General features: G+C 42.6%; 1 protein-coding gene across 1 annotated transcript in view; it reads right to left on the bottom strand.

Annotated features, from left to right (window-relative positions):
- CCDC7 (coiled-coil domain containing 7) overlaps positions 1-12,229 on the bottom strand; it is a 227,250-nt gene that overhangs the window by 33,456 nt on the left and 181,565 nt on the right. The window contains exons 26-29 of the mRNA XM_088447948.1: positions 2,210-2,423; positions 1,245-2,167; positions 737-790; positions 276-341 (exon numbers count right to left, since the gene is read on the bottom strand). Of these exons, the coding sequence (XP_088304074.1) occupies positions 276-341; positions 737-790; positions 1,245-2,167; positions 2,210-2,423 (1,257 nt within the window). The remainder of the gene's footprint in view (positions 1-275; positions 342-736; positions 791-1,244; positions 2,168-2,209; positions 2,424-12,229) is intronic.

Here is a 12,229-nt window from a genome sequence, read left to right as displayed (position 1 = left end):
TTTATCTCTTTTAAACATGACTGTGCTTAAAATATATTGTCCTACATGGGTTGACATTTATTACGACCTAATAAAAATGAAGCTAGATTTAACTTTAGAGCTACCCATATAAATCACACAGCATATACTGTGTATGCTACTGGAGGCCAAACTTAAGCAAGATATATCATAAAATCTAACTCAATCATAAAAAATGTGCACAGAAATACACTTCTCACTTCCATAAATAAGATGTACTGCTTTATGAAGCAAATGTATTAGTTATTTCTGAGTACCTGTTTTGTAAGTGATCCAGGTATAGGCATCTTCTGCTGTTTATCAGCCTCACCTGCCTTTTGTACCTACAGTAGCAATAAATTAGAATATTTACCAGTAATCTCACAATAAAGAGTCTAAACTTAATGCAGCATTTAAAAAAAAACACACATAATGTTGAAGGTCACCACTGATAAACATAGAAGATCTGAATGTGGGTTGCATAATCTAGAGAACCACAGGCATAGGAATGGAGTGGTCGATTACGTTTGTGGCCAACCAACTTTAATCCCAAATGGATCACTGAGGCAAAAATACATTTCTTAAATGATTTAAGTTCAAATTAAATATTAGTTTTACTAAAGCAATTCAATGTATCTATTGAAGCCTTTGCAAAGGACTGATTGTGTGGCAATGTTTATAAAATGTTTCCGAGGTTCAAAATAGCAGCTATTATAATTGCCTCCAGCAATCAATCATGGAATTCAGCTGATGTTTCTGTTTGGTCAGTTGGTTTCTGTGAAACTTTATTTTCCTTAAGTGTAAAGCTGGGTACACACTAGACAATGTGTGTACCCAGCGACACACAATGCAATCGAACGATATATCGGGAGTTCCGGTGTATGACCGCCCAATATGTGGTGTATGACCGCCCAATATGCAGCATCAACAAGCATGGTGTTGTTTATCGAATCATCAGATTGGCCTGCACTGCAGTATGATCTGAAGATGCGCTAAATGGGAGCGCACATATTTGACGATGTGTACGATTTGTCGCTCCGATCCGGCTGAAATTGGTAAATTGTCTAATATATTGTCTAATGTGTACCCAGCTTTAGAAACATAGATAAAATGCATGAAATGTATTATTGGCTTATAATTAAAAAAAAATATGCAAGCTGGGACTTGTGTGTATACTGTACCAATATTGCTTGAGGTCCTTGTTCTATTATATGAGCTTCCTCCATGTAATCCCCATCATATGAGACTTGTAGTACTGCTTGAGGTTCTTGTTCTATTATATGAGCTTCCTCCCTGTAATCCCCATCATATGGGCCTTGTAGCACTGTTTGAGGTCCTTGTTCTATTATATGAGCTTCCTCCCTGTAATTCACATCATATGGGCCTTGTAGTACTGCTAGAGGTCCTTGTTCTATTATATGAGCTTCCTCCATATAATGCCCATCATATAGGCCTTGTAGTACTGCTTGAGGTCCTTGTTTTATTATATGAGCTTCCTCCCTGTAATCCCCATCATATGAGACTTGTAGTACTGCTAGAGGTCCTTGTTCTATTATATGAGCTTCCTCCCTGTAATGCCCATCATATAGGCCTTGTAGTACTGCTTGGGGTCCTTGTTCTATTATATGAGCTTCCTCCCTGTAATCCCCATCATATGGGCCTTTTCTTACTGCTTGAGGTCCTTGTTCTATTATATGAGCTTCCTCCATGTAATCCTCATCATATGGGCCTTGTTGTACTGCTTGAGGTCCTTGTTCTATTATATGAGCTTCCTCCCTGTAATGCCCATCATATAGGTCTTGTAGTACTGCATGGGGTCCTTGTTCTATTATATGAGCTCCCTCCCTGTAATCCCCATCATATGGGCCTTTTAGTACTGCTTGAGGTCCTTGTTCTATTATATGAGCTTCCTCCATGTAATCCTCATCATATGGGCCTTGTTGTACTGCTTGAGGTCCTTGTTCTATTATATGAGCATCCTCTCTGTAATCCCCATCATATGGGCCTTGTAGTACTGCTTGAGGTCCTTGTTCTATTATATGAGCTTCCTCCCTGTAATCCCCGTCATATGGGCCTTGTAGTAATGCTTGATGTCTTTGTTCTATTATATGAGCTTCCTTCCTGTAATCACCATCATCTGGGCCTTGTATTACTGCTTGAGGTCCTTGTTCTATTATATGAGCTTTCTCCATGTAATCCCCATCATATGGGCCTTGTAGTACTGCTTGAGGTCCTTGTTCTATTATATGAGCTTCTTCCATGTAATCCCCATCATATGGGCCTTGTAGTACTGCTTGAGGTCCTTGTTCTATTATATGAGTTTCCTCCCTGTAATCCCCATCATATGGGCCTTGTAGTACTGCTTGAGGTCCTTGTTCTATTATATGAGCTTCTTCCCTGTAGTCACCATCATATGGGTCTTGTATCTAATGAATGGAGCATGAAGAAACAAAAAGAGAAAAACTAAGGTTAATAGTAAAATTCCCCCTCCTTATTCACCATACCACCATTCTATACTATACAAACTTTACTCCTCGGTTAGATTTCTGAGGACTGAAACACCAAACACCTCTGACTGGGCAGAAGCTTTCTATAATTATCCAACATTAAGTATTCGAAAGGCACAACTCGTCATAGATGCTACAGTAGTGAGTGAAACCACAGTGTAAACAGCATCCCACTATTGAGATATATATATATATATAATATATTTTATATATATATATATATATATATATATATTGTGGTGAGAGGGGATGTCTCACCTGAATTACTCACATTCTGATGGAATCAGATCCCTTCAAGGGAGGCTGGAGTGAAACCTGTACGTTCTGCATTAGCAGTGGAGTTGTGGAATTCTAGGTTTTCACATTTACATAGACCCAGCTGGAATAATCACTGGAGCACAGAAAGGGTTTACAACTCTCACACACCTGATGCTCCTGATGCCGGACAAACTGGCCAGGCAATAGGCGAGGAGTGGTGGTTAGCATTAGGGTGCCAGGACCTGGAAGGTCCACAGACATCAGCACAAGGATTGCTGGGACATTTACTTTTATGTTTATTTGCTTATTTTCTGTTATGTGCCTGTATGTGTGCAGGCCTATGCTCACGTATGCTAAGGTGCAGCGTCTGCTACCATTAAAAGACACTGCTTTACCAAGTAACTAAGTACCTGTCTGTCTGGAGACCTCGTTTCAATACCCCGTGATACAATATATATATAAATATATACAGTGGTGGCCAAAATTGCGGACACTTTTTGAAATTTGAATGTTTTTCAACTTCGAATGCTTATAAAAACTGTTAGACTTCACACAGTGCAATGATTCATATATCAAATGAAAGGAAATTTAATGCTGAATTCAACACAATAAACAGAGGTCAAATATTTGCATTACAAGGGAAGTTATGCCGTGAAATCAACACTTAGGGTGAAAATTCCTGTGTACTTATGATGTTACTGTCCTATCAGTATTTTGTTGGGTATCCTTTATTTTTCAAGACAGCAGCACAGCGATGTGTCATTGAGCCAACCAATGTTTAGAGCTATTCCTTCTTTTTTATGTGGTGCCATGAGACAATTATAGCCTCAATGAATTCTCTTTTATTGGATGGACGCCTCAGATGTACCAGTTTTTTCAAACAGAACCACAAATGTTCTATGGGGTTCAGGTCTGGGCTCTTTCCTGGCCATCCCAGCACCTATATGTCATTCTCCGTGAACCCCTTTTTGTATGTCCGTGCAGTGTGGTAGGGAGCTGAATCCTGCTGGAAAAAAAATGGGGCATTATCTGGAAAAAGATTCCTGATAGAAGGTAGAAGTTTTGGTTGTAGGATGGTGTCAATGTACTTTCTGCTGTTCAGTGTGCCATCTATGACATAAAGGCGGCCTACAGCATCTGCTGTCATACATGCCCAGATCATAACACTTGTAGGATTCTTTGTTGTCGCTTGAATAAAATCTGGATGTACCTCTTCCCCGATGCGACGTCTCACACATTTTCTCCCATCACTACCAAATATCAATATCTTAGTTTCGTCACTCCATATCACTTGTTTCCACCGACCTTCTGTCCATGCAATGTGTTCTTTTGCCCACTGTATTCGTTTCCGCTGCTGCTTTTTATTCAGCAATGGCTTTTTTCAGGGAATCCTACCTTTTAGGCCAACCTCCGTTAGTCTTCTCCGTTCTGTTCTTGCACTGACAAAAACACCAGTTGCACTCAGTTTACTGCTAATGGCCGCAGATGACATCCATCTGTCCCTAAAGCAAATTCGTTTTATTCTCCTATCATCAACAGCTGTTGTGCACTTTTTCCGGCCTTTTCCTTCTTTGTTTTGTATAGATTGTGTTACCTGATAGCGTAAACAAAACTTTCGTACTCCTGATGTTGTCACATTCCCACTCCCGCAATTGCTGCATACGAAAGACCATTTTCACTTAACACCACAATCCTGGATCACGTCGCTGTGCTGCGGTCTTGAAAAATAAAGGATACCCAACGAAATACTGATAGGACAGTAACATCATAAGTACACAGGGATTTTCACCCTAAGTGTTGTTTTCACGTCATAACTTCCCTTGTAATGCAAATATTTGACCTCTGTTTATTGTGTTGAATTCAGCATTAAATTTCCTTTCATTTGATATATGAATGATTGCACTGCGTGAAGTGAAACAGTTTTTATAAGCATTCGAAGTTGATAAACATTCAAATTTCAATATGTGTCTGCAATTTTGGCCACCAGTGTATATGTACATATATATATATATATATATATATACACACACATACAGTATATATAAGGTGAGAACAAGCGCCATATAGTATATTATATTATATAATTTCACTGCACACTCTTGAAAATTTAAATGCGTACCATGTGTGCCTAATAAATAGGCATATAATGGTATATCTTGAATCCACAACAATACGCTCATTTGTAGGATCAAAAGGCCCTTCACTCCAGGTAAGATGATTGATGGGGAGAGAAAAATACTCGCATAGTGTAGTAAATTAATATACATTCACATAACACTTAAAAAATGCGCAACTACAATTCAAAAGTGATTTAAAAATGTATCTGAAAATTGATGCAGCAATCCCAAGTAGCGGGGGTCACCACAGCCTCAACGCATTTCATCTCTTATGCCTATATAGCTGGACTTCGTCAAGAGGATCAATATATATATATATATATATATACATATATATATATAAGAAGAAGAAGAAGTTTGTTGGCGAATATCTTACATAGTTATATAGAAAAATCTTATATATATATAACATTTATTGGTCTGTTTGTGTGTTTGTCTGTCTGGCCAGGTTTTAGGGGGGTTAGGGTCCCGGTTGGACCTCTTGATGGTGTACGCTGGGCAGAACGATGACCCGAGGAGCATGTTCTGTGTCACACCTGAGGAATGGTTTGGGTAGGAACACGCGTGGGAGACTGAATGGGGGGTCAGAGATGTGTGAAGGAACTTGGGTGGCTTGAGACTGGACTTCCTTATGTAATGATGTGAGGAGATAGAGATACGGCAGTGGATGATGGGCCCGAAGGCGAGGACAGAAATAGTATGTATGTAATAGTAAATGTATTTATTAAACAGCAGGTTGGAATGAGAACTGGAGATAATACTGAATGAATTATCAGAATTGGATTGGGACCAATGATGCTGGATTGAGAGGTGGATTGATTTGAGACCGATGTCGATGATTTGAAGAACGTGATGGATTTGAATCCGATGTTGAAGACTTGATGAACTTGATTGGTTTGAGTCCGATGTTGAAAAATTTAAGAATTTAATTGATAGGAGTCCGATATTAATGAATTGATGAACTTCATTGGTTGGGACTGATGTTGATAAATTGAAGAACTTAATTGATTAATAAGAGCACGATGTTGATGAATTAATGAACTTAGGGCCTGATTCAGACCCGGTCGCTAGCGCTGAGCGCTCGCAACCAGGTCGATGGTGGCCCAGAGCGCATGCGCACGACGGAGCCGGCTCCGTCGTGCGCATGCGCGAGATCCGGATAGCAACGGGCAATCCGTCGCTTCGGGCCTCGTACCAAAGGGGGCGTGCTGTCGATGTTGAGTGACAGCACACCCCCTTTGGTGGGCGGGCCGGGGGAGTGACTGCCCAAACGGAGGCATTCCCATGCGAATGCGTCCGTTTGGGGGCAGCCCCACTGACATCACGAGTCATGTCTTGACCATCGCGACCATCTTCCTGGCCGCTCACTATAGCTGTGGGTGGTCGCCCACAGCTATGCGAGTGGCCAGGAAACCGTTCTAAAAAAAAAAATAGCCCGGCCCTGATTCAGAGCGAGCGCTCTGTCAGAGCGTCCGGCTCTGAATCAGGGCCTTAATGTATCTGAATCCAATGTTGGAAGCATCAGATGAAACTGATGGTTGGAAGTATCGGCTGGAACCGATGATGGCTGCGGCTGTAAGAACAAGTCTCCGTGGTAAAAACTAGACCGGTGTGCAAGATGGTATAGAAGACTTGTTTACCAGATATAGGAACTGGATATAACGGACTGGGACCGTTCAGATACAGAGTACCTGGGAGCTCAGCACTGAGCTGTAGCTTCAGCAAGAAGTGACTTTGTACTGTGTGACAGGTGATACAAACAAAATGGCTTTGCCACTATTTTGCTGTTAAACTGTTCAGAGTACTTTAATGTATATATTAGTGATTGTATTAATGTATTTCAAATTTTTTCTACTAATTCAGCTATGCAGTTTGATACTAATATTTAATTATGTTTAGAAGGTGCCCTTTGATATGATTCTCAAAGGAATCTACAATGTGACTCGCAAGAAGACTGAATTTGTTTGGACAGTTGAACAAGAAGATGCTTTTCAAGCAGCCAAGCAAACATTCCAGGCGCATAACGCCCTGGGCCCTATCCAGGGAGATCAGCCATTCTTCCTGGACGTGATGGTAACAAATCATGTCATGTCCTGGGGCCTATGGCAGAAGAGTGCAAACAGTGGAGAGAGGAAGATTCCCATTGGGTTTTGTGACAAGCAGTTTGCAGCAGCACGAGCCAGATATACCTCCTTGGAGAAGACATTGCTGGCAGCCTATACAGCAGCAGCACTACTGTGCTGCAAGCGGTTGTTAAGTGTGTCACGCGGCCAGATCTGACCGTCAGAGCTGTCGGTCATATCTGCCGTACTGTGGACTGGGCAGCGCTGAGCTCTTCTGGCAGTATCAGGCGTGCCCGGGCCATCACCTATAAAGAAGACATCACATGTCACGCATGCCGCATTTCCAGTCAGCCCACTTGCCTGCTAGCCAGCCCTGCATGAAGGCCACCAGCACCCCCAGTCACCCAGCCCCGCAGCCACCAGCAACACCAGCCAGCCAGCGCCGCGGCCACCAGCCATCCTACCTGTGTCACCAGTCAGCACTGCAACCGCCAGCCAGCCTGCCTCAGCATCCAGCTATCCCTGAAGCCACCAGCACCGCCAGCCAGCCTGCCTCAGCATCCAGCCAGGCCCGCAGTCACCATCTCTACCAGCACCCCTAGCCAGCCCCGTGGCCACCAGCCTGCACGCTGCACTCTGCTGACAGGTAGGGGTAGAAAAAATGTATATTAATATTTTATGTGGGAGCCAGTGTTCTTTGTTTTTTGGGGGGAGCAATGTGGGTTTTTTTTCTTTGAAGACCAGCAATATCTTTTTTTTTTTTGTTTCTGTGGGTTTTATTCCTGTGGGGCCATAGTGTTTGGGTTTTATTCCTGTGGGGCCATAGTGTGTGGGTTTTATTCCTGTGGGGCCATAGTGTGTGGGTTTTATTCCTGTGGGCCCATAGTGTGTGGGTTTTATTCCTGTGGGGCCATAGTGTGTGGGTGTTATTCCTGTGGGGCCATAGTGTGTGGGTTTTATTCCTTTGGGGCCAAAGTGTGCGGGTTTTATTCCTGTGGGGCCATAGTGTGTGGGTTTTTTTATGTGCGAGACAATATGTTTTTTCATACTGTAGGTCACGCATGCCGCATCGTGTGCCTTGGCAATTTTAAGATCTTGTGCAGTGTGTCTCGGGTTAAAAAGGTTGAAAATCACTGCTATACAGTGTTGCAACAAGTGGAAAGTACCACCAAACAACAGCCAGTTACCATAAGAAATAAGATGCTGGTAGCTGGTTGGGTCAGGTAGCTGGTTGTGTCTGTGGGTCATGTCAATGTCCACACTGGACTAGAAGGCAATTAAATTCAAATGCATTAGTACAGATCAAAGCAGTGAAGCTGACCTCCTGGGAGAAGATATACCTGGTAGCCTACACAGCCATGCAACATGTGGAGAGCACCACTAAGCAACTGAAATATACCTGCTTCATAGGTGGATCAAGCCAATATCCAGAATTGTGAGCTGTGCCGATGGTGCTAGAAGAAACCAAAGGTCCTCTTGTCATCTACACAGAAAGTTGGGCCGTGTTCCAAGGCCTAACCACCTGGATGCCAACATGGAAACAGAACAACTGGAAAGTACATGGCAAAGTCATCTGGGGTGACACCATCCTATGGAATGAAATCTGGAATCAATGCAACTGGAGCCCTGTGTTGGTGGGCCATGGCAATGCCCACACTGGACTAGAAGGCAAAGAAGTTGCAGATGTAATAGTTCAAGTCAGAGCAGTGGCACTTACCCCTGAAGAACAAACAGAACAGCACAATTTGAGAGAGTGGGCTCATACCCAAAGTGGACATAGAGAAGGTGAAGGAACCTATGTCTGGACACAGAGAGAAGGCATCCCAATTACAGCAGATGGCAAGAGAAATTGTAGAAAAGTGTGAAACATGAAAACTGTTGAATTACGGGAAGAAATTGATGAGAGACCTGGGCCTTATCTACAGAGGTGAACATGTGGCAGGTAGACTTTTTTGGACCTTTGCCTACTGGATGTGGGGGGCTCAAATTCTGCTGTACAGCTGTAGACACTAACTTTGGATAACTCGTGGTCAGCCCATCTAAAAATGCAGACCAGCAAGCTCAAGTTACATGGATTGTCTATATCCAGAACATGGTCAGAGACATTGCAAAGAGCTGTTACATGTGCCAGCACCTGAAAAATGTGGCCTACTTTGCTCATTACTGAAAGAGGCCTTATGAACTTTATAACTGCAGTATGGCAATTTGACTTCATTGTTTTCCAACAAGAAGATGAAAGAAGAGTGCTGCATTGGACAGCTACAGAACACCATCATTCAGGAATTAAGTTGTCTTAAGCTGAGTGATACCAGATAAGAGACTATCCTGAAGTTGACAAAGATTTAAAGATTTGTTGTTATTATGGGATGTCCAAGAACACCTGAGCAGACAAAGACACCCATTCTAAAAATGAAGTATACAGGGTTTTCTGTGATTCATTCCATTCACAAAGCTGATATCAGTATGATTGAAGGAATGGATGTGTTTAGAAAACAGGAGTGTTCATATATATATGAAATGGGTTTTTATAGAGCAAGATGTATATAGGTATACATGTGTTTTGTTAACCGGAGGGTGGTAAAAGCTTGAATATTTCGGGTTATTTGTTACACACATATATACATTTATGATAAGGTTGTGCTCAATGAAGGTTTAGTACTATAGTAAGAAAAAGAGATATGTACAGCAGAGATAAGAAAGTGTTTATTTTGTTTTGTTGTTATGGTGTATCTTACACTGTTCTTTTCTCTAAGCCAACAGGTTAATTTATTTTACGGTGGTCGAATGGAAAGATTAGAGGATTATATCGGAGATAAATTTATGATAACAACAGCCTGGTTGAAAGTGTCCAGGAAGTCAACAGAGTTACAAGATCCAATAATATGACCATTGTAGACTAATGGAACTTGAGCCTTATATTGGTTGGAAACACGCATATACTGTACACCAATATTTTCAAGACTTTTTCTAGACTCTATTGAACTGAATTTTACTGGTATTTTGGATTTTAGGGAAATTTTGTGATACAACAAAGTCAAAAGTATTTCCCATAAGAAAGGTTTATGAAACACTTTGGCCTTCCCAAGATACATATCACAACATAAAGCTTTAAAAGTAAGGGTGGTTTGTGACAGGTGATACAAACAAAGTGGCTGTGGCACTATTTTGCTGTTAAACTGTTCAGAGTACTATGTATATATTAGTGATTGTATTAATGTATTTAGAATCTTTTTCTACTAATTCAGCTATGCAGTTTGATACTAATATTTAATTATGTTTAGAAGGTGCTCTTTGATATGATTCTCAAAGGAATGTGCTGTAGTTCTATGTCAAGACTAGTTGTACTGCTTAATGCAATAAGCCTTGAACATATAAATGTCAATGTAATTTGTTATAATATTTTGCCAATAACTATATTTGAGGGAATGCTGCCCCCTATTGCTAATATTTATTTGAATATTATGACCATATAAGGTATATAGTATCCGGTCTTTGTTAGGAGCCCTATAATTAGGTGTGAAATCCTGAAGTCTGGAGCCTTAAAGCCTTAAATCCTGACTCCCAGACTGACTACAGAAAATGCTGGGCTCAGTGTACCCATCTGGCCTATTGTGTAAGGCGAGGCTCCCGGGTGTGATTTTGCTGTATTGGACCATTATCGAAATTAATCAGAAATCTAAACTAAGTACCAATAAATAATTTTAATTAATGTAAACTGTGTGTATTATGTAATTTATTTCACTCTGTTGCTGTCTCTCTGAACCTTCTGTTTCCACCGAAACATACTGGCAACAGAGGCTGTGGAGAGCCATCTCCATGCTCAGTAACAGGACACTGGGCCTGATTCAGACCCGGTCGCAAGCGCTGAGCGCTCGCAACTGGGTCGATGGTGGCCCAGAGCGCATGCGCACAACGGAGCCGGCTCCTTTGTGCGCATTCGCGAGACCCGGATAGCGACGGGCAATGTGTCGCTCAGGGTCTCGTACCAAAGGGTCGTGCTGTCGATGTTGAGTGACAGCACGCCCCCTTTGGTCGGTGGGCTGGGGGGGTGGCTGCCCAAATGGAGGCGTTCCCATGTCAACGCCAACCGTTTGGGGTACTGTTAGAGCCGAAATCTCTCTGGGGCTTGCGGCAACGAGACCCTACCACAAGGGTCTCATCGCAAGCCCGATGGTCGCGATGGTCTTGACCATCACGACCATCTTCCTGGCCGCTCGCTATAGCTGTGGGTGGTCACCCACAGCTATGCGAGCGGCCAGGAGGCTGTTCTAAAAAAAAAGCGCTCTGTCAGAGCGACTGGCTCTGAATCAGGGCCACAGAGCAGACGGGGCAGGAGCAGCACAGACAGACCTCAGCACCAGCTAGAAGTGATGTGCACCGGAGAGGTAAGAAAGTGTTTTTTATAGTCTGGAGCATAACATTCTGGACCTTCCACTGGATGGATTTGAATGAAAAGTTCACAGAGGGGTGGCAATTGGTCTGGGATGCCTAATGGAGTGGTTGGGGTCCCTCTCGGTGGAGTGCACCGGGAAGAACTTTGACCAGGGGAGCCTGCTCTGGGCCTTCCACTGGATGGATTTGGATGAAAACTTCAATTAGTGGTAATATTGTATCCCAGAAGACATACTAGGGGTCTGAGGTCCCGGGTAGGACCTCCTGTTGGTGTACACTGGTCAGAACTTTGACCCGGAGAGCCTGTTCTGGGCCTTCCACTGGATGGATTTGGATAAAAACTTCACATGGAGGTGGCCATTGGTCTGAAATGCCTAATGGAGTGGTTGGGGTCCAGGTCGGAGCTCACGGCAGAGTGTGTCAGGCAGAACTTTGACCCAGGGAGCCTGTTCTGGGCCTTCCACTGGATGGATTTGGAAGAACATCACATAATAAAACATAGTAACTTAAAGATTTAAACCCAGGCAATGCCGGGTACTTCAGCTAGTATATATAGAAAAATTACAGTTGGGAGTTGATTGGCTGGAGCACCATTTATGATACACAGTGAAATTTATCACTCGTTTTGGTGATAAAACTAGTCTGAGTCAGTTCTCAATATAATATAATAATCAATACTGTAGAATAGCACACAATAGAGAGGTTTAGGACACTGAAACAAGGAGTACACAGACATATGACGCAGTCAGAGAGTCAGCAGCCAAGGAATATGAGACGATGATCTAAAACTGGGCTGCTAGCTAAGCAAGTCTAAATAGTCTGCTCGCTAGAGAGAGAGGATGTAATTGGCTGAGCCGATCACCTTACTGGAGGAGAGACTGATCCCGCCTCTCAG

This window comes from Taudactylus pleione, unplaced genomic scaffold (assembly GCF_031769625.1).
Source record: "Taudactylus pleione unplaced genomic scaffold, aTauple2 ptg000446l, whole genome shotgun sequence".
NCBI lineage: Eukaryota > Metazoa > Chordata > Amphibia > Anura > Myobatrachidae > Taudactylus > Taudactylus pleione.
Note: the sequence above shows the minus strand (reverse complement) of the source record. Positions and strands in the feature narration are given on the sequence as shown.